The following is a 27,431-nucleotide window of genomic DNA, read 5'->3' on the forward strand; positions in this document are numbered from 1 at the left end:
CAGAGAAACCCTGTCTCGAAAAAACAAAACAAAAGGCAAGTTGAATGAACTGTGGGGAGCAAGTGGCATTCCTCCATGACCTCTGCTTTAGTTCCTGTCTCTAGGTTCCTGCCCTGACTTCCTTCATGGCAGACTGTGGCATGTCAGCCTCTGGGCCGCCCCCAGCTGATTTTGTTCACGATGTCAATCTCAGCAGTAGTAAGCAAGCTAGGACAGGCTGTGCTGACGTTTACACAGCACCTTGATTGTACTGAGTGTCACTGCACTGTACTCTAGAAATCCTAGATGCTTCTGTCACAGGACTAGGGGAGGGGAATAAGGTGAAAGAGGGAGGGAGGGGGAAATGGGAAGATGGTAAACTTCGTGCACATCCTAGCATGGTAGAAGAGAGAAGTAGGTCTTTGGTATGGAGTGAGGAACAGGAGCAAACTCACTCACCTCAGATCACAAATTAGCTTGTTTAGGGTCAGGTGTGGGGCAGTCTGTTTTCTCTCTGGTTGCAACTTGTCTTCCTGCAAAAGCAGGTATGAATTGATTGAGGTGTGCAAGGGTAAGGCGTCCTCAGTGGAAGCTGGGCAGTGAGTGTCTCAGTGTTAGGGTGGCAATGCTCACTTGAGTTGAGCTGACTTAGCTCTTTCAAGTGTTTCACAAGCTGCTTTGGAGGACAGTTTGCCAGGGCTCTTATTTAGTTCAAGGCCAAGGCTCATGGGGTCATGGCTGTGGTATCTAATCGGTTCTGGGAGGCTTGGACAGTGGATGTTCTTCACTGTCTTAGGGTGAGTAGTCTGTACATACTGAAGAATTCTGCTGGAAACACCTGTGAGGTATGCAGCTCTGGGGTGGGGTACACCTAGGTCATGTGGCTGTGTGAAGTCCTTGATCCAGGGTAGACAGGTTTTGCAAGGATTTCTGGTTCCTTCAGTGTGCTCATGTTATATGCTTTATTTTTGCTGCCTACTTATTTTACAGACTCTGTTCATCATGGAACTGGTTTCCTGAGAGGCCTTGAAGGGTTAGTATCCCATGTAAGAGACATGGGAAAATGTTGGCCTAAGATTTAGCAGCCCTTGGAACTCCTACTAGTGGCTAAGGCCACAGAGGAGCCCTGCCCCAAGCTAATCCTTTCCAGAGGGCTCTAGGACCCCCCATCTCACCCCGCTGTGTGTTGTTGCCACACCCTCTTCCTTTTAGGTAGGGAGGGATATTGGTTAGAGGCATGATCTTTATTTTAAAATTTAATTTAAGTGTAAGGAAAAGTGCAGAAGCCCTTGTTTCCATAGAAACAAATATTTGATGTACATACAGTGAGATTACAGATTTTACCACATCTGTATTCCTTCTTCGCTCCATGTCTCCCCACTCACATTCATCCTGTCCCCCCAACCATCGTCCTGTTCCCCTTTTCTTTTTCCCTTTGCTCTTTTTTTCCCACTGGGAACAGAACCCAGGGCCCCATACTTGCTAGGGAAACACTCCTGAGATCCCCTCTCAGCCTCACATCTAGCTTGTAAAGGCGGAAATTGCACCCCTGCCCTTCACAGAAGGGGTCAGATATTTCCTTTACCATGGGCGTTTTATGCAGTTACCACAGGTGAGTTCATAACTAACACACAGCACATACAAATGGCGTGATGCCACGCTAAGGTTTTCTTGCTTTCCCTTGGACTTAACACAGTATTTTTAGAGTTGGAAGGTTCTGATATGTGTGTTTTGACATTGTTGTGTGGGTTTTGTGCCACTGTTCTCACTATAATATAAAGCTCAATTACAAGGTTCTAACAGTTGGCTTTTCCTGTTTGCCTCTCATGCCAGTTAGAGTGCTGTCCTGGTAACTGGGACAGGGCCTGCCAGGAGCTGCGTCATGTGTCAGAGCTGCTTGTGCACAGGGGCCTGCTGGATCACGGTGTCAGTGACAAAGCAGAAGAAAGGAGGATTCATTAATTTTGGAATATGAGGCGAAAGGCCAGGGCATGGTGAAGTGAAACACAGGGTCCAGGGAGCACCCTTCCCCCACCCCCCAGATTGAAACTCTTGTCCCTTATTGGGATAGTTTCCTGGAGAGAACACTTGAGGCATGTGCATCAGCTCCAGGGCCACCTTCTGTCTCCAGTGGAACACAGGGAAGCATTCGGCTTTCTAAAGAGAAGTTGTTACTTTGTGTGTTTATGCTTTGAGTAGGGAGTGTCTAGAAATGAATGAAATAGAGTCCCTTTAAAGCCACCAGAAAACATTTGGTCCCAGATGTTTTCTGGAGAGTTCTCATTAGCTTAGTTCAGTGACATTCCTTCTAGACTGGCGGTGGACTGGAAGCTCTGGGCATGCCCTTGCAGTAATGACTCATGGTTAGCCGGCTTGGGTGTCGGGTGCTGCTCCGGCTTCTCCTGGTGGATGGAGTGAATCTGGGTTCCAGATCCGGTGCTTGGCACAGGTGATTGCATTTGCTGAGTTGAAATTTTACATGTTGATAGCTGCCTCTAACCCATTGACCAACACTTGTTCATCAGATAACTTAGCTGTGAGGTCCTTTGCCAAGGGCAAGGCTTTGGTGTGGGAGCAAATAATGCACAGAGTCTAAGGCTGACCTGTTGTAATAAATAAAAACAGCTGATAAAGTTTATTATTAAAAGCCTACAAATATTACAGTGGTTACTATTAACTCACAACCACATCAATAAAAGACGCAGAGTCCTGATGGATTTTAGATAAGCCTTATTTTCCCTGGGGCTGGACAGATATTAGCCCCCTAAACTTATCTCCCAGCCCCCAAATCCCATAGCAATTACTCTACTTCCCATCCATAATTCCATAAGCACTTGCTTATGTTTTCATCTGGGCTGCTTTCCTCCGTCCACGCTGAAGCAGCCGCATGCTTCTCTCCATGCTAACCAGTGACCCATGGTGGCCCTGCGCCTTCTCTTGCCTCTGATACTTGTCTCTCTCTCCAGTGGTCCTTTTGCCTCCAAAGTCCGCAAGCCTTAGCTCCGCCCTTCACGTCTGCCCTGCCCAGGTGTAGGTGTTTTATTCAGCCAATCAGGAAGGCAGAGTTACACAGCAGTACTTGGGGTGTGTGAGTGTCTGCTCCTAAAAGACGACAAACAGACCTCAGGGAGCAGCATAGGTAACAATCAGACCCAAAGCGGCAGACCACGCTGCTACACTGACCATGTAGCGGAATCAGTCATTGTCCTCGTGGTAACATAAGTCTGTCAGGCCTGAGGAGGACAATAGTGATAAACTTGGCTGCTCTGGGCCAGGTAACACCTGAGGCAGAAGTTCCAATAGCCCTGGCATGTGGCTCATGATACTGTTGGTCTCACATGCATATCAGAGTTGATGCCAAACAGGTTTAGAAGTGATCATTCCAAGAATCTGAGGAGCCAATATGGAGTTTACAGGTTTTTTTTCTCATGGACGTCTCTAGTCTTTTGTCACTTCAGCAGTGTGCATAGGCTTCTCTGTGAGCACCACAAAAGTACTGATGAATCACACCAGGGCCAGGTAAGGCTGAGAAGGAGTGAGGGTACTGAGTGCCTGATGGCCAAGTACTGCGGAGGCGACAGTGGGCTCCAGGAAGGTCAGTTTCATAATAGTGGTATTTCATTCAAGAACTCTGAAAAAGCATGTTGTGGGTGTTTGAAAGCTCCATTTCTAAACCAGTCAAAACAAAACTAATTAACCATTGAAGAATTGAGCCTTAGTTCCACAGTAGGCAATTACTTACCATATTGAGAAGTTGGTTCTTAAAGTCGCACTTAGTACTTAGTGCTGCGCTGGCTGCAGCTTGTTTTTTGGGGAAAGAGCAGCAGCCTCGGTGTGAGCACCAACATGGTGTCCAGATTACGAAACATCGTGCATTCAGGATGTAGCCCAGTTTCCTGGCGTGCTTGCGTGACAGACAGATGATGGTATGGACTTGCTCTCATGTAGGAAGGCTCCTAGCATATGTCTTGCTTGGAAGACAGAGCCTCCTCCTTCAGATACCGCTTCCACATGTATGTGAGCTTCGGTAAGCCACCAAGTCAGCACAGCTCTTAGGGGTTTGCTAGCTCTGTTGACTGAGCCTTACTCATCAGGCACTCTGGGCCTGTGTGGGAGGGGGCTGTGCCTGTCCTGGTGTGGGCTGCTCTGGCATTGGAGCTGCGCTTCATGGGCATTGGGTGGCCTGATTTCATTCCTTGTGAATAAATAAGGCAAAGGTTTCAGCAATGTGGAAAGTCTGGCTGTAGCAGCCTACATTCTGTGTGGTGGGAAGCCTGTAGACAAAGGATTTTGACCATACTTTGTGTGGTTGTTGCAGAGAGGTTTTGAAAATTAAGTGGCCTGGATTGAATGAAACAGGAGCATTAGTTTTCATTTTCTTTTCTTTTTTGTCTCTTTTTCTTTCTTTCTTTCTTTCTTTCTTTCTTTCTTTCTTTCTTTCTTTCTGCATTAATTTCTCTTTACTTCATTGTGTGCTATGAATTAGTGCATTGTCTCAGTTAAACTTTTTAGTATTTAAAAAAAATTACTTTATCACTTCTTTTTTCTTGCTAAGTGTTTTTGTAGATACTCTGGCTCATAAATGTGGATCTGGTCCTCCGGTTTCGAAGTGTGTGGGCTCATGGGGCTGAAGTTCCTGGAGTTCTCTCATGGACCATATTGTGGTATCATTAACAGGATGACTTCATCTGAGCAACCAGCTCACCCATTGCCTGATTTTTGTTTTTCTGGTTTTTCCTGCTTTCCCAACTGGGGGTGGGGCTCAAAAAGATCTCTATTAAGTGTGTGTTGGGGAGGGTCACTTTGACAGAAGCTGGAAAACACTGTGATGGTGTTTTTTTGTTTTTGTTTTTGTTTTTGCATGAGGAAGGACAGTCCTCAGGAGTGATTTAGGAGTTTGTGGCTCTGGCGGAGAAGGCTGGTTTCTACTGGCTTGGTCTAGCTCTGGTATTTGCAAAGCACTATTCTTTATTTTTGCCTGTTCTGTCAACTGAGACAACTACTTTCTGTTGGGCATGCGTCCTTCAAGAGTACATTTGGGGTGGTATTAATTGATAGGCTTAATGTCCTCTATGTATTAGCTTTCCATTAATGTGATAGAAACTGAGGTAGTGCTGTCAAATAGAGTTTCTTGGGCGCCCAGTTTTGAGTGTACAGCCATCATGATTGGCTGGCCCTGAAGCTGGGGCCCTTGCCAGGCAGCACATCATGGTAGGAGCTCATAGTAGAGAAAGCCAGTTACTGCACGGACAGCAAACAGAAACGAGTGGGAAAGGTTGGAGTCCCACTGCCCAAAGGCTTCACAGTGGGTCCAGCTTTCTACACTTGGGCCTTTGAGGGATTTAAGATGAGAGGCTTTTGTTTAGTGATAATGGAATGCACTTTCCCTTTGTAAGTTAGTAAGTGGAAGCACTAATGTCAGCAACTCACCTTGGTTAGAAACAGCTGGGGTGATCTGACTTGGAAGCATGCATACCACACCACACAGCCTTCCTACAGTCTATGAATGAGTCAGCCTGGGCTGTGTGAACTCCCTGGAGTTTGTTTGTGTGGGGATGGAGTTAATGAAATGCCCCTTTGGCTTTCTTAGCAGGAGCATTTTGAATGTCAGTGTCAGGGAATGCCCCCTGCCACTAGACTTTCGTGACTGTATCAATACTTGATACCTGATAAAAGAGGATTTTGAAGCAATGTCACATCGTCTCTTGATTTCACTGACAGTGTGTAAGTCTGTTTATCTGATGAAGACAGATGTCAAGCACTGAGTTGAGAACTCCTCACAAGACGGAATTGAAGCTGTATTTGCCTTCATTCACCTGCACACCTTCGGTTGGTTCCTCATTTGTTCTGTGTGACTTTCTGACAGATGCCACCGCAGTATGGACAGCAAGGTGTGAGTGGTTACTGCCAGCAAGGCCAGCAGCCATATTACAACCAGCAACCACAACCCCCGCACCTCCCGCCCCAGGCGCAGTACCTGCAGCAGCAGTCCCAGCAGAGGTACCAGCCACAGCAGGTGAGCATGGTAGGTCTGTTTTTCTCCTCCAGGCATGTGTTCAGAGGCTGATTGCACTCTGAAAAGCCTCTGCCCTTTAAGAGTTATTTTGCCATGTTGGTGGGAGGGTGTACTTCTTGTACTTTTCCCCCCCTTTGGCGTTTCAAGACAGGGTTTCTCTGTGTGGCCCTGGCTGGCCTGGAACTCACTCTGAGACCAGCCTGGCCTCGAACTCACAGAGATCTTCCTGTCTTTGCTTCCTGGACTCTGGGATCAAAGATGTGCGCTACCACGGCCCAGTGGGAAATGTACTTTTGAGAAAAATGCAGAACTATACTCTAACCCCTCCTCTCTCTCTCTCTTCCCCCCTCTCCTTCCCTCTCAGCCCTCTCCCTCTCTCCTCCTCCCACCACATCCTACACATGTGAGATTGAAGACTGAAGAATGACTTTTAATATCTGCTTGCATTACTGACTGGTGGCAGCAGAAAGTGTCACTTATTTCATGTTCATATTTGTGTTTTAAATCTTTGCCAGAGGTGCCTTTCCACTTTGGTGAGGCTCCATCAGGAGGGGTTGCAGGTCATGTGACTGTGCTAGTTGGCCTTTTATCTTGACCTTTTTAGTTTGAGTGTTAAGTGCTATAGTATGGAAACATGGTTGCCTTGGAGTGTTATTCTTCTGAAAGATGCTCACAAACAGGGATCACTTCAGTTACAGCAGGCCAACATACAAACAGAATGACCACTGTGCCTAATTACACAGTTTCTGGGTCTTTCCTTTCCTACCTGGATCCCTCTTCCTTCTCGCTCTTATTTTGAGGGGCATCTCATTATGTGTCCCAGCATGGTCTCGAACTGTGGATTGTCCTGCTCCAGATCTCCTGAGTGCCAGGACTGTGCTCTCCCAGGCACATGCAGTTTCTGGTTGGAATTAGACTAATTAAACACTTGTGAAGGCAGCTGGGATGGCTACACAGGTGAAGGGCCGCCGAATGCCAGAGTCTAATCCTCAGGACTCAAGATAGAAAGAAAGTAGACTCCCACAGTGTGCCCTCTGACCTCACACATGTGCACACACAAACACACAAATGTAACAGAAATGAATTATGTTTGTTATTGGGCCATATATTTCAGCTTACATAATTGAGAAGAATAATATGAAATACATACGTATTTGGTGAGATGATTCTGCTTCGTTTTGCTGTAGACGATTGCTCTTGAGTAGAAGGAGCAGCTGTGGGGAGTTGTGAGCGTGTGGTGAGTGCAGACACACCTCTGAGCACGCCGGCCTGGCCCTCCATGAAGGGCACAGCTCTTTCCGCCCTCATCTGGTGCCCTGTCCTCTCTTTGTCTTTTGTGAGCTGGGTGTGGTAAGGAGAAGATGAGTATGGGCGACAGGAGCCTTTTCAATTTCTAAGTGCTTCTTTACGACATGCATAGATTTCTGACCTGAATTTAAATATGTAAATATGTATAGCTTATACATGCAAAATAATTTTTGTGTTATTTTTAATTATGTGTATGTGGGTGTCTTGCAGCTGTGCATACAGGAGTGCAGGTGCCTATAGAGGAGTCAGATCCTGCCTGGAGCTTGAGTTACAGGTGGTCGTGAGCTGCCTTATGTGGGTGCTGGCAATCTAACTCCTCTCCTTAAAGAGCAGCAGGTGCCCTTAGCTACTTGAGATGTTTCTCCAGCCCCATGGACCTTAATTTTAATGGAGTATATTTTAAAGTATATTTTGGGATTTGCAGGGGTCCATTGCCACATGACTTTGATTGTAGACTTGTAAAGGGAGTTTATGACTTTAAAGAAAGCCTATTAAAACCACAAGAGAGAGCGAAGCTGATGTATGGTCCTCCTTTCCACATGTGTATGTTTTAAAAATGTGAGCAGCCAATCTAGGGTTCATGGAAGTGGGGGTGTACGGTACTTCAGTTATCGCATCTGCCTCTTACAGTGATATCAGCTCCCTTTGAGTGAGGGAGCCTGTCGTCTGGGTCCTGATAGATAAGGTCATAGGCTTTGTGAGGGTGTTGAGACCCTTATTGGGTTCATCTGTGGGCATGGGGTGTCCTGTCACTCCATCCAAACACTCACGTGGACAGTGCAGTGCCCATTTTACTCTCATGTGTCAAAAGAATCTCAATTGTAAAGCCAGTTTCATTAAGGACCTGAGTACTTGTCATTTCTCAGGACCAAGCCTGACGTTTACTTCCTTTATGAAGTGGTCACTGGTGGCAATTAGTCAATAAATATCCTCCATTTTAAAATATTGACAGCATGCCACAGGCAGAGCCTGTTTTCATAAATACTATTTTAATGTACTTAGCTTAGGGCTTCCTTTTGCTGTTGTTGTCACCATTACTGATTTGAATGTAGCGAAGCATATGATCAGAAATAATGTATTTTAACCATGATGGCTCATGTTGTAACTTCTGTCCTCTTTGTACAGTTGAGGCATACTGTAATACATACATACATACACACACACACACACACGCACACACACATTAGTTTGTTACTCTATGTTACTCTTATTTTTTCACGTAAATATATTTTCTAGAGCTCTTTGCATTCCTTTAAGCATTATTGGGTTTTATAGACATATCATTGTGTATTTAACCTGTTCTCTTTAGTGGAATCTGTATTGTTGCTCGTTGTTCATAGTTCAACAACATTGGCCTTATAACCTGTGTATGTGTTGTCTCTGAGTAGACGACAGTATCAGTAGGGTAGTTCTTACTGGCAGCACTCAGTGTCAGAGGGTGGGTGTGTCTCCTCCTCTAGACAGTGTAGCCAGATGGCCTGCCTTGGAGGGAGTCTCAGTTTGTGCCCGCTGTGCCTGCGTAAGTGCTGTCCCTCACTTGTTGTTCGTGCGTTTTTCTGGGCTGCAAATTCATGTCTCTTAATCTTGACTCATCGCAGTTCAGTTTTAAAATTGATTTATGAAAATTCTGTGCATTCTGATGGCCTCCCCAGGAAGCTGGTTTTATTTTTTTTGTAGGAATGGAGGGTAGTAGGGCCAGAGAGACGGCTTGCTACCACATCTGCTAACTGGTGTTCAGTCCCCGAGGGCCCAAATGATAGAAGGAGAGAAGTTACTTCCAAGAGTTTTTCCTCCAACCTCTGCATGTGCGCTATGCTATACAATGTATGTGTACACAAAATAAATAAGTGTTTAAAACAAACAAAAAGGATGGAGAGTGACACGCCCAAAATTTGTGTGCTGACGGGAGACCCCAAAGGGCCTGGTGCAGGTGCAGTGTGTGTTTTATTTGAATCTGGCCTGCCCACACTGTGCGTGGCAGATCTGCTGGGTTCACTCAAGTCACCGATTAAATGTTTAATTTGATTCAGAAGTATGTACAGTTAACTTTTGCAGCTGCATTCCTTCTGTTGCCTGGAGCCATCCCTTCTGTTGTTTGCTGAGTTCCCCGAGGTGTGGTGTTTGGTTTCTCCCAGGTCCTGTGCTTTCCTTTTGGCGTTCTGTTCTGCTGTTTGCTGATGCTTGGTGTCTGCTAGTTGCTCGTCTGTGTTGTCTTGGCTACTTCTGTTTCACTGTGTGGCTCAGGCCTCTTCTCCTAGCTTGCTGGGGCATTAGGCATGTGCCACCTTGCCTAGCCTAAACTTTTCTCATGTCTTACTGGTTTTCCTCTAATAAATTTGTCAGTTTTAGTTGCTCTTGTAGTTGTGTCATTCCTCTTTCATGAATTTTCTTTGGAATAGTTAATACTTAAGAAGTTGGAAGAAGAGCCGGGCGTGGTGGCGCATGCCTTTAATCTCAGCACTCGGGAGGCAGAGGCAGGCGGATCGATGTGAGTTCGAGACCAGCCTGGTCTACAAAGTGAGTCCAGGATGGCCAAGGCTACACAGAGAAACCCTGTCTCGAAAAACCAAAAAAAAAAAAAAAAAAAAAAAGAAGTTGGAAGAGCAACAGGAACACTGTACAGTTGAAGGCCAGGAGCATGTGATCCTGAGTATGGCCAGGGAGGATGCTGGCCTATGGAATGCACATCTCGGGTATGGTGTGTAAGAGGGTTAGACAGTGAAAGTCAGTCCCCAGTCAGCTGCTCTCAAGGCCCTGGGGAAAAGTGGGTGACTTGATATTTTCATAGCTGGCAGGAGGAGTAAAGTAAGACAGCTGACACGGGTAGAGAAGGGGTGTGAAGTCATTCTTGAGGCCCGACGTGCTCGCTCTGCCACTTCAGCCCGGGCTGCCGCCTCCTTCACAGCACCGCACCGCACCATCTCTGTGTGGTCCTCCTAGGCACCGTTCCTTCAGGCAGTTTTCCGTTTCCCTTATGGTCTTCTAAAGCACCACCCTCCCCACTAGGAATATTCTAGGGCCTTCCCTCTTTATGTTATGTTAAGTTGTATTCTTTTAACAGCCACCCTCTCTCGGACCATTGCTGTGGGTGGGTGTGACGAGTGAGCACAGTCCTTGGTTTTTTGGGTGACAGGTGTAAGCTCTTGTCATTGCTGCTCTCTTTCTAGTCACTGGCTTTTCATAGATTTTGCTACTTAAAAATATTTAAATTTTAAAAATATAAATTACCCTTTTGCACCTGTTGGATGAAAACCAACAGACCAGTCTTGTTAGTCTCTATTAAATGAAAGCTGTTAGCCTTTCATAGGTAAAAGTAATCTTCACCTGTGTTTTTCTCTCTTTTGGTGGCTGCCCATTGTTGGGCTAAGCATGGTCCCACTTTTTTAACTTGCTATGGTGTCTTATTCATGATGGAAACTGAAATTTTCTTTTCCATGTATAATTTGTTTTTATGGTGTGCAAACCTCTTTTCTGGGAGTATTAAATCAGCCTAAAGATACATTGTATATATGCACATGTGTGTTCTCTCTCTCTCTCTCTCTCTCTCTCTCTCTCTCTCTCTCACACACACACACACACACACACACACACACACACACACAGATGGATTTGGTTTTCTGATGTCTGTTTGAGTTTCTTACACGTGTATGTGTGAATGAGATTGAGCTGTAATTATCTTCTGGAAGGATCTGGTGTCTGTGGAACTGTGTAAGGAAAGTGCAGGCTCGTTCCCTTTCCAGTTTCCTGGAAAAATTTGTGGTGTTCAAAATGAATGGTCTGTTCTGCACAGGTGTCTATAAGACATCACAGATGATGTAGTTCTTAATTTTTTAAAAATATATTTTATTAGTAGTTCTTAATTTTTAACCTTTTGTTTCACCCTTGAGTTTTTAACTTGTGACTCCATTTTTTTTTGTATGTGATTTTAACAGTGATAAACTTTTTCTCAAATCAGTTCCCATGTAAGTATTCTTATATTTATGAATTGAGCTATTTTGTTTATTCTATAACTTTATTAAACGAAATTCATAGTCCTTATTAGCATGGTCTTTGTAACATCCATAGCTAAGGCGTTTGAACTGCTGCTTTCCTTTTACCCCTTTGTTAACATGAGTGGATGGCTTCGATTCATAGGCTCTTATGCTTCCACTGTCTGCGCAAGTGCTATCGGTCACAGTCTCCGGCTCCTAACCCTGCCCATTCTCAGCTCTTACGTAACTTGTCTTCTACTTTCAGGCCATCTATTTAAGGAAAAAGCTTTCTTAGAGTGTCTTTGGTCTTTGTCTTTTCCACTAATATGTGTGTGTGTATGATTTATACGTGCATATGTATGACATATGTATGTGTATATACCTATTACGCACACATACATACTGTTTTCCTCCCCATAAGGTCTTGCTTTCTACACTTCTGATACGGGTTTTTTTTTTTTTCTTTCAGGTGCATGCTTAGTGTATTTAGACCCTTTTGTCCAAGACTCAAGCACCCCACTTTGGGTAGTTGCTCAGTTTTGATATGCACTGCCTTTGCCTTCTAGCTCTGAGGCCTGTCTAAAGGTCCCTCAAGTCTTTGTTTCCTGGAAGAGCTGCCAGGGAGGCCAGCCAGGGTTCTGAGCCGGTCTCCTCAGAAGGATGGTCTAGAAGGTCCTTGCTTGGCCCTTCATCTCTAAGTACTGATCTCTTCTGGGTACTTTTCCATCCCTCATCTTGTGAGTTTCTCTCTTACAAATGTTCTGACTGTGCACATGAAAAGAACCGTACAATCCGCACACAGATAACTGCCACCATGTTACGTCACCGAATGCTTGTCAGCTAGTTCAGGGCCCATTGCTGTCCATCTCAGATGGATGCCTTCCTCAGAGGACTTCAGAGTGGGGTCATGGACACACGTGTCACCCCTGGATGGTGCTATCATCTCCAGGTACTAAATTTCTCAACTTACCATCTGCTGAACTAGCCCTGTTGAGAGATCAACAGCTGGTCTTGACTTGTACGTAGTCTGTTTCAAACAGAGTGTAGACAAGGCTAATCCACTGACTTAGTTATTAATTTTTTCTGTAGAGCATCCTTTCTTCCTCTGCTGACTGTGCCTTGATACATGGGGAAACTAGGTCCGTGGTCCATAGAGTGCTCTGCCAGTTTTGTCTTGATGTAGCCGAACGTGCTCTTCTGTCGCCTGTGTTATGTTAGCAAGGTCCACTGGCTTGACGAGTAGCACATGTTTGTGATTGTTGTATGATGGCCCCAAGAGTTCCTGCCTTACCTTCAGAGGACCCCCTTTGCGTGAATGCCTGTGACGTCTCTAGCTCTCGCATTTGCTTGGAGACATGAGAGGCAGACTCGCCTTCTCCCATATTCCCTCCAGGTTTCTCACCTACTACACCTGCGAGTGTAACCAACACCTGTGAAGGCTAGTTTGGTATCCATCATTACTGACCAATAGGTGTGTGTGTGCGCGCATGCGCCTGTGAATTTATTGCATCACACTGACATAATGCTTCGTTGTCCTACAACAGCAAAGCCAAGATTGATGAGAAGGTTCATGTAGTCTGGCCTCTGGGACCACTTTAACTAAAGTTCTCCTCCTGTGGTTTTGCACACCACAGGGGCAAGTGTTAATTTTGACCAGACACCCTGGTGGTGGTCAGTCTGTGGTTGCTGATTCTCAAAGGAGCTGAGCTTTTTTTCTTCCTGCCCTAGTCCAGCCCCACCTTGCCCTTCTCTGTTGTTAGGTTCATACCCCGCTAGCCAGTGGCCATACTGTCCTCCCATCTGCAAGCTCAGACCTCTGTCCCTTCACTTACCTGTCCCTTGCACAGTACCCAGCCAGAAGCTGAACTCCACAGCAAAAGCTAGCTTTTCTAGCTAGGTCTGGCCATCTGTGGTCCAAGTGCCTCTTGCATTCCAGGGGGGAGCAGAGGTGTGCCTGGCAGGTCAGAGGCTCCCATCACTAGAAACCAATCTCCCTAAGTGTTTGCTGTCACTTATATTCTTTAAAACCATGCAATCTGGAAGGCCCGCATTTCTTTTATTTTTTACTAAAAAAATAGTTTCCTTATTTAGTCCAGGCTAGCCTCAAACTCAGGCTACCCCTGGCTCAGTCTCCTGAGTGCTGGGTTATAGGCTTGCTCCATTATGCCTGGTTTAAGTGTCTCATAATATAGTGAATTTTTTCTAATGACCTTTTCTTCATTTTAAAGAATATTCATATATAAATAAGTAACTTTCAGAATCTCAAGGTACCCGAACAATATGCCAACTATACAATAAAAACGACAGGCGTTTTATTTAATGTCACCGTGCACAAATCAAGTGCTTGGACGCAGCCATTGGAAACCTAGTGCAGATGTTTGGTGTTCCCATGTAGTCTCTGTGCCCTTGACAGCACAAAAGGAAAGCTTGTGTCCGCATGACTTGTATTTTCAGCAGGAACATCAGTGTGGTATTCTCTGCTAAGATGGAAAGAGCCTGTTGGCACGATTCTCAGCAAGCAACACAGTCTTTACTTCATACACAGGGTAGTCTCTTTCCTGGAAAATTTAGGGCATACTAAAATGACTCTAAGGACACTTTGCTCTCCCTATAAATAGAGTTGGTTTCTAGACTCAAACAGTTAGCTTTTTTGTTGCTATTTGTAGCTAATGTGTGTATGTTTGTGTGTATGTATTGTACACACACAATTGATTGAGCTGGGGTCCACACAGGCCAGGCAAGTGTTGTACTAACTGAGTTCTTTCCCTCATCTACTTTTTACTTTACTTGTTTTTCTCTTTAACTTGCCCAGGGTGGCCTTGAACTCAGTTTAGACCTTTGGCAAGCCTTGAACTTTCAGTCCTGCTGCTTCAGCCTTCCAAGTAGCTCGGATTACCGGCGAGTCTAGGCCATTGGGCCTGGCTGTGTGTTTTTAGGTACACATGAATGCTGGGCTTTTTGAAGTGGCTGAGATGTGATCTGCTGGATCTGGGGCATTCCAGCTCTTCTTCTGAGCGACACCCACGGACTCTCATTGCCTTTATTTGTTAATATTTATCTCATTTCTGTGTTGCCTGTATGTGTTATGTATACATGTGCATGTGAGTGTAGCCAGGCACACTTGCCGCTGCACAGATCAGTTCTCTCTGGACAGTGAGTTCCAAAGACTGGGTTGTCCGGCTTGGTGGCAGTCATTTCTCCTCGGGACCTTCTCGCCAGCCCCCATTACATGTCCTTATCCTTGTGACAGTGATTGCTCACCTGACACTTTTCAATGCATGGAAGTTGCACATTTTCTTAATTTGGGGAAATAATGTTCATAGACAGCCTGCCTTACCATATATAGAAATTAGAGATCAGGACAGTCCCCATGTGTGACATGGGGACTACAGGAGGCTCTTGGACTTGGTATGTGACTGACATATGTGGCTGGACCGGCTCAAGACTGAGCAGCCTGACTCATGTGACCTGGTGGCACACAGCAGTTTCCAAGTGAAGACAGGAACACATTCTCAGGAACACTCTCAGGAAGTTTTCCCCAGGGCGAGGGCCTGTGGTGTGTGCAAACGATTGTCTAACTGTAAAGAGAAGTTGCTCGAAGCACTCTGAGACTGCTGAAGTCTCTTCTGTCCTATGGGGTTTTCTGAATTCTCTACAACAATACAAAACAGTTCGTGGTGGGTCCAACAGTGCAGCGATGGGGGCGTGGCATGTATCTGTAGGTCCAGCCTCAGTGGTCCCTCTCCTCCTTATCTAGCTGCACTCAGTGCATCTCCTCTCATCCTCCTCTGATGCCCCTCTCTCCCCATCTCCCCACCTCCATTCCCCCCTCTTGTCCCCATTTTCATGGTCATGCTGTTGCCGAATTCACAGAGGAGTGAGATGCAGGAGGCAGCTGTGGTGCCCTTGTGTGACCACTACCCTCCCCCCAGCCTGAGCCTTTCCTCTGCCTTCCCATAGACACAGACTGCTGCCCTCCCTTTGGCACGCACATGCCTGACACCCCTGTCTCTCTTTCTTGCCATTTCGAGGTTCTGTTGGCATCCGAGCACATGGGCATCCTCTCACTGGCTTTTTTTCCTCCTTTTCTTCCTGTTACCATTTGAATTTATCCCACTAGATAAGACATTTATTTCAGTACTTTCTGAAATAGCTCTCTGTGGTTTTGGGCCTTTTCTGCTTAAATTGGCAGGTAAAATTATATATGTCACCCCATATACCATGATGCTTTGAAGTATGTAGACATTAGAGGTGACTGAATCCAGCTAACTATGGTGTGCGTTGCTCACATAATGAACAATTTTAATACCCCTTTGCAGTTTTCCTTCACAGTCTGTTAACCACAGTCACTGTGTGGCATAGTAGGTCTCCTGAACGTATTTTTCCTATCTCCTTTGCCCAGCATCTCCCCTCTCAGCCTAGGCCCTAGCAACCATGGCTTTGGGGCTTTGCTCTCCTATTCTGTGACAGGACATGAAACCACAGTGTATTCTCTTCCTGTGTGTCTGTGGTGTCATGGCATTGAGTATTTAGTGATTGTCAGTGCACCTGTAGCTGGGACTTTCCCCTCCTTCCTGTTCGGCCTCTGCTCTGCCTCGCAGGGATCTGAAGCTCACACACAAAGCCATGCTCCTGACCAGTGAAAGCCGTGCTCCTGACCAGTGAAAGCCGTGCTCCTGACCAGTGTTCCTTCTACAGCCTTTTGCCTCCTGTAACCCCCTCCCCCAAATAAATGACTTGTTCTTCCTGACAGTTTGGTCAGAAACGTAAACACACATACACACACACACACACACACACACACACACACACACAAATACATTTATCTTGTATGTGCCAGCGATGACAGTTGCGTGCAGGTCAGAGGACAACTTGGGGTGAGTCCTCAGCCCTTCCTGCACGTGGCATCTTGCACATCTTGCCCGTGCCCGTGCCCTTTGGCCTTTCTGTTTTGGTTTTCCTCCGAGCTAGATGGCTGTGTGGCTTGTCCAGATTTGTGTGTTAGAGTTCAATGTTGCCTGCGCCTCCTCCATAGGAAATCAGCTTTAGGAGAGGCATGATTTTGTTTGTGGTTTTTTTATCTCTAGTTCTGAGGCCAGTGTCTGGCACAGAACAGACACACAGTAACTTTTCTGGTGCATGGTATACTGAGTTCTTAGAGTTAAAGATGCTAAGCATTTGCCGCTGGGCTTTAAGGGGTTGATGAAGACAGTCTTGACACAGCCCGCGTGGCTTGTTGGATGCAGCCTTAGCTGTCCTTTTCATGCTCTGTGTGCATGTGGGTGGGTGAGGCCGTATGTGCATTCAAGCCTGTCTGTGGGCCGACAGGGTTTGTCTTCCCCAAAGGGAATGGCTGGGTACAGAACAGCATTCTTTTGAGACGTGTATCTTTTCCAGATTGTTCCTTGATAGGCTTTAATAAACTAGACCCTCCCTCCCCTCCCTCCCCTCCCTCCCTCCCTCCCCTCCCTCCCTCCCCCTCCCTCCCCTCCCTCCCCCTTTCTCCCCTCCCTCCCCTCCCTCCCCCTCCCTCCCCCTCCCTCCCCCTTTCTCCCCTCCCTCCCCTCCCTCCCCCTCCCTCCCCTCCCTCCCCTCCCTCCCCTCCCTCTGCTCAGTTGTGTGTACAGTTTAGCATATGGTTTCCAGTGGCTCTTACGTCTTGAGCCTCAACAGTGTCCAAGATGCCACAGGCCTTGAAGGGCCCGCTGTTCTGTGTTCCGGAGCAAGGGGAAGAGGTCCTTGTGGACACTTGGAGGCTTCTCAGACGCTGTTGGCCTCAAGGCTCCATCAACTGCCCCACATCCCCACTGCTCTCCTCCTCTGCAGCTCCTTCTAGGGGAGGAGTGGGCACTCTTGTTTTCTCCTGTAGACCAGGGGCTAGCTAGGACACAGCCGTGACTCTGCCTGACAGTCCTTCATTTACAAACAGTCTGTGTTGACCAAAGAGAGGACTGAAGTGCTTTGCCTCCTACTTTGCCTTGTGTGTGTGAGTCGCAGCTTCCAGTTCTGCGTCTGGTGGTCTTCCTGTAGCTGTTTGGGGGGTCTTGCTGTATGCTATGCAGGATGTACCTTGCTTTTCAGACTCCTCAGCAAACTCTCTCCTTTTCTTCTCCATGTATCTACAGAATGAGGTGGAATGAAGGAAAGGGTTATTCCCTCAGGGCCCTTGAGACTCCCCGGGATGTCGGGGAGCATGGTCCTCCAGTGTCTAGTGGAGTGGGCTTGGCTGAGGCAGGCGGTCTGTTCCTCTGCTGGGAGAAGGGCTTCTGATGCAGCTGCACCTTTAGGACCCAGACAGTCAGCAGCCTGTGTGACTGCACCTTCCTTTCGTGCTCCGAGAACCTCCACCGTCATAGCTGCAAAAAGCCTTCTTCTCACTCCTCCCAGAGCTGCACCGACAATCCCACCAGCACAGCTGACTCACGGCCCAGTAGTAGACTGCCTCATTAGAAGTCTGCAGCGGAAAGTAGGGACATGCACACTTTGCTTTTGTGGGTGTAGTTTGTGGTTTTCAGTGTGTCCCAGATTCTTGAGGAAAATATCAGGGTTCTGTTGTTCCTGTTGTTGTTTTAATGTCTTTTTTTTTTTTTTTTTCCCTTTTGAGTTTTTCTGAGACAGGGTTTCTTTGTGTAGCCTTGGCTGTCCTGGACTTGCTTTGTAGACCAGGCTGGCCTCAAACTCACAGAGATCTACCTGCCTCTGCCTTCCAGTGCTGGGATTAAAGGCATGTGCCACCACGCCCAGCTGTTTTAATGTCTTCTTAAGCTGTAGATCTCTCTTTAGTTTCTTCTGTGTGTTGACATTAAGTCACTGCAGCAGATGTGACCCATGTGAGAGCAAAGCATGCCAGACAGTGAGTGCCCCCAGCCTCCCAGCAGTGTTCAGTGGGGCCTTACTGTCTACTGAGGAGCCCCAGTAATAAGGGGGAGAACAGCTGCTCTCAGTGTGCTCCTTTTCTCTGTGTTGTACATTTGAGTGCATTGCCAGTAAGTGTTAGCTTTTAGATAGTTACGCAAGAGTCTGTTAACTTGGCATTAAACTATCAGAATGCGGGCAGTATATACCAGTGACCGGTCAACTTTAGGTTATAATTTAATTTTCAATCTCCTTCGCTCTTCTTGCTTGTCCTGTGCAAGAGTGGTCTTGAGTTTTGAACTCTTACTGGAGAAATTTAATAACTTTGTGGTACCGAGGAGAAAAGTTGGCAGTTACTTTAGGGAAGTGAGAGCCATTCTTAGACCATGGGTAGGCAAGTCCTTGGCACTAGGTCCTAGGCTGGTGAAGGAGCCAGGTGTGCAATGCAGGTGTCTGACAGGCTGGTGCAGGAGGCAGGTGTGTGAGGCAGGTGTGTGGCAGGCTGGTGTGTGAGGCAGGCTGGTGTGTAAGGCAGGTGCGTAGCAGGCTGGTGTGTGAGGCAGGTGTGTGGCAGGCTGGTGTGTGAGGCAGGTGTGTGGCAGGCTGGTGTGTAAGGCAGGCGTGTAGCAGGCTGGTGTGTGAGGCAGGTGTGTGGCAGGCTGGTGTGTGAGGCAGGTGTGTGGCAGGCTGGTGTGTGAGGCAGGTGTGTGGCAGGCTGGTGTGTAAGGCAGGCGTGTAGCAGGCTGGTGTGTGAGGCAGGTGTGTGGCAGGCTGGTGTGTGAGGCAGGTGTGTGGCAGGCTGGTGTGGAGAGGCTGCCTGTTCTCTGTGTCCAGCTCCTTGTGAGGTGAGTGCCACACATGCTGTCCCAGCAGGCTGCTGTGTTCCTTGAGGGTCCTCAGTTGGTTCTCATTTTAGGAATTGTTACGCTTGAGAGTTTTGGAAAAGCCTTGAGTACAGAGGTGCTGTTCACAGGACATTTATTAGAGCGCCGTCTGGCATAGGTGCTTTTTCTTAACTGTAGGGTCACGTGGCTCTTAGTGATCTGAGCCTTTGCTCTCTACTTCAGCAACTAGCAAAGTAAGGGACCCTTGGTGCCAATGCACATCTCTTCCAGGATCTCCCAGTATAGCTCAGGCTGGTCTGGAGCTTACTAGGTAGCCCGGGCTATTATTTCAACTGGCAAAGACCACACCTTCTCACAAGTGTTCCCAGCTGACAAACATTACTGGCACGCTCTCATGAGGAAAGTATCAGTTGTGGACAAACTGGAGCAGACTCCCATATCCCACACCTGGGATTAAAACAAAACATGTTTACATACCATGAGATAAACTTCCACATCAAAGAATTGCATACAGCTTTGTGAGATTTTTTTAAATGGGTTATTAAAAATCTTGATTACAATTGGCACTGGTGGTGCATACCTTTAATCCTGGCATTTGAGAGGCAGAGGCAGATGGATCCCTGTGAGTTTGAGGCCAGCCTGGGCTACAGAGTGAGTTCTGGAATGCCAGGGAAGGCTACACAGAGAAACCTTGTCTTGAAAAACAACAAATAAACAACAACAACAACAAAGTCTGGATTACTTTAGTCCTTAGCTCCTTTGTCTTAGGAAACATGATTTCAGGCATCTACATGCTTTCCCTACTCACTCACACTGCTAGCTCCGGAAGGAATAGAGGATAAACATGGGTTCGGAGCTGCTGCCTCCAGAATTCCTTGGTACCTTACTGGGCACAGCTCTGCTCTGTACCCTTCTGGCCTCACCCTCACTGGAGGTCTAGGGGACAGCTGTCACCTCAGTATGCAGTCGTCAGCTGCCACTAGCTGACGGCAAGTGCTTGTGGTGAGAACGCCACTGTGATTATTATTGAAGCTCATCAGGAAGAAGTACTGTGGAGCCACACAGGCCTACCTTTTCTCCTGACAAGCTTTAAGTCTGGAAAATAATAGTTTCCTTGAATGAAGAGAAACTAAACAGTATTTGAAGCACGTGTCCTTTGGGTTCCTCGATGAGCATTGTGCATGTGTAAATGCATTAATACATAGATAGCATATGTTGGGGAGAACACGGTTTTAATTGAAGCTAAATATTGTACTATGGTTTTAGGATCAATAGAAAACCAGTTGGGCTTTGGTTATGTGATTCTTACATGAGCTAGAGGAATTGTGGAGCAGGAGTGAGGAGGATACATGGGAGATTGCTGGGGCAAATAGGAGACACGATTGAGCCAATCAGCGTTGCACAGTTAGGTGGGCCTGTTTCATCCACGTCCTCCATCTTGCATTCTCTGCCCCTCCTGTCTTCTCTCGTCCATCTTGTATACCCCACCCCCCCCCCCCCCCCCCCCCCCCACCCCACCCCACCCCACCCATCTTCTCTCTGTGGACTGAATCCAGGGCTCACATATGCTAGCCCTGTTACCTCCTGCCTGACAATACTATTTGAAATAAACTCCAGACATGGAGCACTTTAGGCCCGGTTTTGGGTTAGTATCGTTTTTAAAGCATTAAAAATTATTTTATGTCATTGAGTGTTTGGCTTTCATGTCTGTGTGTCCACCATATGCATGCCTGATACCCAGTCCTGAAGAGGCATCAGGTCTTTGACGCTAGGGTCACAGGTAGCCGTCAGCTGCCCTGAGGGTACATGGAGCTAGCCCAGATCTTCTGCAAAAGCAGCCAATGCTTTTCATAGCTGAACCAACAACCCCACAGCCCTGGTTTATAGTGTTAACTTTTATATTTCTGGCATTTCTCTCTGTCTTTTTCTCTCTCTTCTCCCCTCACCTTCCTTATTTGTTTTCCTTCATTGAGGATGGGATTTGCATAGTGTAAGATATTTTGATTGGGCCTTTTAATGTTTTTAAAGGTTCATTTGTATGTTTTTGGTCTGTGGCATGAATGTAGACAGGGCTCATGTGGAGATGGAGGGCAGCCCTGTGGAGTCTGGTCTCTCCTTCCCCTGTGAGCTCCAAGGATTAAACTTAAATCATTACCCATTTGAACTGTAATCTCAGCACTCAGGAGGCAGAGGCAGGCAGATCTCTGTGAGTTCGAGGCCAGCCTGGTCTACAAGTGAGTCCAGAACAGTCAAGGCTACGCTGGGAAAACCCTGTCCCAAAAAACCGAAGAAAAAAAAAATTAAAAATTGTTAGTTTGATCTCAGATGTTAGTAGGGCCTTTGTGTCCCGACCGCCCACCTTCAGTAGCACCACTGTCACTCTCTGCAGCCTTTTCTTCTTTGATTTCCAGGTTATTTTTAGTGCATCCTTTCCCAGTCATTTTTTTACTTTTGTAGTAGCAGACGCAGACTGTATCTAGTAGCACGTTGCTCCCAGGCAGTGCAGCTGCTAACGTGATGTGTACTCCTGGACGTGAGCCAAGTTGTGCCTAACTCTGTGTGTTTGTCCTCAGGCTTTTTATTTTGGTGCTGGGGTGTGAGCCTTGAGAACTCACGCTAACCTTTACCTGCTGCTGTCACACTAGTTAGCCACTGGGCTCTGGAGACCCAAGAGCACGGTGACCTTCTGGAGAAATCATGTGTGTTGGGAGGGCCAGTTCTGTTGATGCCCCGTCTAAGCTGGCCTTGGGGTATTGTCTCAGGGTCCTGGAGGTCTTTCCAGCATAATTTTATGGGCAGTCCAGACATTCTCATGGAGGATGTAGGGAAAGCTGAGGTTCAGAGGTGTGTGTGTGTATGTGTGTGTGTGTGTGTGTGTGTGTGTGTGTGTGTGTGTGTGTGTGTGTCCTAGTGAGACCAGGACTTGTGAGGTGTGACATGAGCACAGCCATTGAGGGTCAGCTTCCTGAAGGGCATGAAGAGCTGAGGTTCAGGGGTGTGTGTGTGTGTGTGTGTGTGTGTGTGTGTGTGTGTGTGTAAACTCTTTGAGGCCTAGTGAGACCAGGACTTGTGAGGTGTGACATGAACACAGCCATTGAGGGTCAGCTTCCTGAAGGACATGAAGAGCTTTTCTGCGTACACCACGGATGCCAGTTCCATGAGCACCAGAAAACATTTCCGGATCGGTCACATTGAAGAGGCTATAGGCCTGGCAGCGGGTAGGGGGCTGTAGTGTAAGGCTCCCAACAGAGAGAGTGCGGATGAACAAGATGAGTGTTGGGGTTGGGGGTGCATCATCTGTGCATAGCCACAGAGGAAATAACAGAGTGAGTGGGTGTCCTAAGACTCACTTAGGAGGTGAGGCCTGAAGGACAGGAACAGTTGGAGGCTTGGGAGTGGTATGTGAACATGGAGGGTGAACTTTCCTTATGTGTCCATTTTAATGAAGAGGAATGTGGGGACTTTAGATGTAGGGGGACCCACTGTTCTCTGTCTAGCTTCTTAACTAAGTAATGATGGTGGAAGGCAGAAAAAGTGGTCTTCCATTGAAACTACTGAAGAGGAATTGGTATTTGAGTTTTTTATTCATGATAACTGGAGTAAATGTTTGGAAAGTAGTCAGTATATAAAGACTTGAAGCTTATAAAGAAACACCTTTAGGAGACTATAACTTACAAGGTGAAAATTACATTAACTCATTCGCCGTGAAGTAGTTCTTGAAGCTTCTGGTTTGCAAACAGCTGTAGAAATTAAGTGCCCATCACTCTTGAGACTGCAGCACATGACTGCTCACGAACAAGCAAATCCTGCAAGTTTTCGCTGCCTGGCACCTAGGAGCAAGGGCCGTAAAGGAGTTGTCCCGTGGAATGGAGGCTGTTGCAAAGCCTCTTGGGAATTTCAGCTTCCCTTGCTGGCATTTCCTGTAGGGCCTCCATGAGGTCACAAGGGTGACTGTGCTGTCCTGTGTGCCCTTTGGGAAAGGATACCTTCTTTATTTAGAGACTCATAAAGCCTCATTTTTATAGGGCTCATCTCCCCGGACTTGCAGTCTGTAGTGTGTGTGGAGGGCTGCCCCAGTGAAGTGTCTTACGGCAAGGAGACTGGTTAACTGATGCTGGCAGTTTCCAAAGTAGAGAGACAGAGGCAGCAAGAGATTCTGGCCAGGGTGACACTACTGGATGTATGAAGTCCCTCAGACATTCTTCCTGCACCCAGAGTGTTAAGGAAGTGGGGTTCCCCCTGCCCCTGTGGTCCCTGGGGATTGAACCCACATACCTGTGCATGCTAGGGAACCATTGAACCACTATGCTTCGTCTCCACCCTACCCTCCCTCCTTCCCACCCCCTGGGTTTGTGTTTCTGTAACTGGTTCTTTATTGTGTGGTGAACCCTGCAGGTGGTTGCTCGTTGAGTGTGTCCCCATCCGTCTCCTGTTGAGTTCTGCCATTGTGCTGTGTCATGACTGTTTTCTTCCACTGCAGTCATTCCCTTATGGTCTATATTCTTAAATTCTTTGGTGGGAGGGAGGGTATGTACCTCTCCTCTACTCAACTTGGCTACTTTTTGTATTGAGTTAGATACTGTGATGCTGGCACAAACACCTTGTTTGCATTGTTCCATGATGATGGATTAGGGTGTAAATGGATGCTTTTGTTTTATTTTATTTTATTATTTTTATTTTTGTTGTTGTTGTTAAGAGCACTTCGCTAGCATCTGTCAGTGCTCATCTTACCGGCTCTGTGATGGATTTAAATTGGTAGAGAATAGTGCTATTGGGATATTTCAAATGAAATGTATATATGCTTGAAGTTGCTTGCTACGGTGCTGTACGAAATAAAGATGGGAAAACAACATCAATAAGATGCGGCTAAGTTCGGGTGTCCACATGTGCTGTGTAGTCACCCCGGAAACACTGCGAAGGACCTGAAGGCCTTCTCACCCACAGAAGGCGTTTTCCAGCTCTTAAAGGAAAATGATGGAAGTGCTCACTTGTAATTTGTACTCAGGGTAGGTGGATTATTTTTAAAAAAAAAAATAGCCTAACATGAGTTGTGGAAGAAGGGAGTGAGGAAGGATGCCATCTTCCTTTCATTATTCATCTCTGTGTCTTTTGAACTCATGTCATGGAAATCACTTCTCTCTTCCTTCTTTTTCTTTCCCAGGCTAAAAACAGGTGGCTCCCGGACTAGATCTTACTCTTTTTTTTTTTTTTTTTAAACTTATTGATTCTTTGAGAGTTTCACATCATGCACCCAAGTCCTGCTCATTTCACCATTCTCTCATATTTGCCCTTTGCCCTTGTCACCCCACCAAAATAACACGCACGTGCGCGCGGACGCACACACACACACACACACACACACACACACTCACCACAAACAAAAAGCATAGAAAATACTTCATTGTGGAAGCTGTAGTGTGTCACAGTGTGTCCCACAGTATGTCCCTCTGTCCACACATTTTCATTTGCAAATGTTCATTGCAATGAGTCACTGGTCTGGTTTGAGATCTCAGGCTTCTGTGACACCATCAGTATTGGATCTCCACTGTGTCTCTTCCCTGTTACTTTGTTGTTGCCCTGTGTCATGGAGATCCTGCAGTTTTGGAGAAGCAGGATTGGCTTTTTCACATGTCCCAATCACTGGAAGATGATACAGATTTTTGGGGTGGGCCAACTCAGAGTCCTGGATTTGGGCTGGGATGCCAGCTGAGCTGGTCCTTGTACAGGCTCTCTCTTATCTGCACCACCAGGTTGAGCTCTCCAGCACTGCTCTGAGCAGGCCACCCATTGCCACCATCAGTAGTAGGCAGGGTCAGCTCTCCTGCTCTCACGCCCTTGGTGCCAGCTCACCAGGCCTTTGCCATCAGGTCTGCCTCCACTGTGTTGTCCAGGTGAAGTGCAGGGCATGCTCTCCTGAGTGCTATAGCCAGAGAAGGCAGGGCCAGGTCTCTTAACTGTCGCAGGTGGCAAGGGGGGGAAAGGGACAGCGTATTACCCCCACACCCATGCCATTTCACTCCAGGCAAGTGACAGGACCACCTCTCCTGAGCTGTCTCTCTTAAGGTGAGATGGGACCCTGTTGTTCCAGCTGACCTTGCTTCATGCTGTAGTGTGACAATGCCAGCAGTTTGGCCATTCAGTCAGTGTGGACTCCGTTTATCAGATACCTCAAAGAAAACTTCTGTGCGTGTGCACTTCGCCCCTGTCCATGCTCCTTCCTCGTGGTGTGTCGGTTTCCCCATTACTTTTGCTTTATAATATGAAGGTGCTTTACACCAGAGCCCATCATTGTTAAATCCATAGGTGAGATGTGGGTACATTCAGAGATGGTGAACTGCATTCCGGTGCTTGGTTTTTGTTCACTGTGGAGTTGTCATGGCACAGCGTTGTTCTGAAGAGCCCCCGACTGTTCATATGATTGACAGATAATTTTAATGAGTGTTCATATGTGTATACTGGCTTCAGTTTATAAATAATCAAAGATGACAATGTGTTTTTCAAATACAAATCTATGCTTTTGAAAATATAAAATATAATGCTAAATGTATTTCTCTGATACTGATATTATCTGTTTATTGCTTATTAAATTATGTTTAATTATGTGAGGTGAAGATAAGTGCTTGTTAAAGAGTACTGACAGTTTTGACCCTCAGGTGAGACAGAGGAGTGTTGGGGCCTGCTGTGTGGCCCTGCCTGGTTTTGAACTCACAGTCTTCCTGCCTTTGCTTTCAGAATGCCCAGCACAGTCAGTTTCTACATGGCCCCTCTGCATATGGTCTCTTTCCTTTTCATTTAGCTTTTTACTGATTCTTTGTGAATTTCACATCACGCACCCCAATCCCACTCGTTTCCCTGTCCCTTTGCACCCTCCCCCCACCCTTGTAACCTCCTCACCAGGAGAAAGAACAAAATCTTCTTGTGTCACATCTGTAGTGTGTCACAGTGTGTCCCACAGTATACCTGTTTGTACACAATTCTGCACATGATCTTTAGGAGATGGCTATTGTAGGCTAGATCTACCCACCCCGGAGCTTCTGCAATTCAGTCAGTCCTCACATTTAAATACCACCTGAGGCTGAACAAGCTCTCTCCAGTGTTCTCACGAATTCAGGTTGTGGTTTTATTTCCAACTGTATTTAATAATTTGAAAGTTTTTCTGTGGTTAGCAGTAATAGTTCAAGTTTTGGTGGGATCTAATGATTTTGAACATTTAAAGCCTCAAGAGTGAATTGGAAAACCATATTGTTTTCTGATCACCTTCAGCTGTGGCTTTAGGGGTATTGTCTGGGTTGCAGTGTGTGCCCGTTGTGGTGATATCTTCCTCATGCCCTCTAAGAATATTTTGTTTTGCGGTGGAGAGAAGCTGTTAGTACCAAAGTTGTCAAGCCTAGGACCTGGCAGCCTGTGGTAGTTCCTGACTGAAGCCCTTGATGCGCCCCCCCACCCCCATACTGTGAGGAGACAGGGTCTGCTGTTCCCTTGCTATTGTGAGGCCAGCTTGCTCCACTGTGCTGTCTCTTTAGCAGGGTGAAGGCCACTGAATGTGGCCTTGTGCCCCACTTGACTTGAAATCCTGGTTGCCAATCTCAGGGAACTGCAGGGGCCCAGCAGGTCATCTCAGTGACAAGCAGGAACCTCTCTCTGTGGGAAGCTTGGCTTTGGGGATGGGAGACAGGATGGGATAATCCTCTAACTCCTGCTCCACCCACTGCAGGCCTCCCCATCACAGAGCCATGGCTCCATGGTGGTGGGGTGGCAGGGGCCCCTCCCACCTTGTCACCATGTTGCTCCCAAGTAAAAGTCAGGCATCCATAGTCAGCCTGCAAGGGTGGGTGTTTGACATCTTCCTTAGAGCCTAAGCACCTGGTTTGATAGGGCTTCTTATTTTCCTTGGAGAGTTCTGAAAGGGAGAGTGGAATGCTGTTCTTAGCATGAGCCAGTTTAAAGACAGCTTACAGTGCCCCTTGGCTGGTGCTGACTGGTGAAATCCAGTTTGTGCAGCTCATGTACTTTGCAGTACCAGTTCTTGGCTTAAGAAGCCAAGGAATTTGCAGTGTATTTTGTGTGAGAATGAGGTGGGACAACAGATGCCTCTTGGAGAATTTTACTAATAAACATGAATTTTCCGTGTAATACTTAATACAATAGAATTGTATATGGTTCCTTAATGCCTGTTTGGACTGACAGAGAAGGGGAAACACTTTATTTGAAGGTAGTATTTCCCATTCTTTCTGTTGTCCCTCTCCCATTAGGAACTGGTTCTTCAACTTTCAAAGCCAAGTGAGAAGCTATGCATTAGGCCCTTAGCCTCTGGCTTCTCTTTGGCCTGTGTTAGGTAGCCAGGACCTGTTATGCAGGGTCTCTGAGGTGGAGTGAGGCAGGGCAGCATTTGATTTATGTGCTATTTCAACAGAACACCGACCCCTGCACCCTGGGAAGAGCCAGGAAGTGCTGAAT

The 27,431-nt window shown here is 46.8% G+C and overlaps 1 protein-coding gene across 7 annotated transcripts in view; it reads left to right on the plus strand.

Annotated features, from left to right (window-relative positions):
• The window catches only part of Arid1b (AT-rich interaction domain 1B), a 353,377-nt gene that overhangs the window by 98,255 nt on the left and 227,691 nt on the right, over positions 1 to 27,431 (plus strand). For 5 of the 7 annotated variants that reach the window (XM_051164663.1, XM_051164660.1, XM_051164658.1 and 2 more), the window contains exon 3: positions 5,846 to 6,004. In XM_051164663.1, the coding sequence (XP_051020620.1) occupies positions 5,846 to 6,004 (159 nt within the window). The remainder of the gene's footprint in view (positions 1 to 5,845; positions 6,005 to 27,431) is intronic. The other 2 variants (XM_051164659.1, XM_051164662.1) reach the window with 1 other exon arrangement.

This window comes from Acomys russatus, chromosome 21 (genome assembly GCF_903995435.1).
Source record: "Acomys russatus chromosome 21, mAcoRus1.1, whole genome shotgun sequence".
NCBI lineage: Eukaryota > Metazoa > Chordata > Mammalia > Rodentia > Muridae > Acomys > Acomys russatus.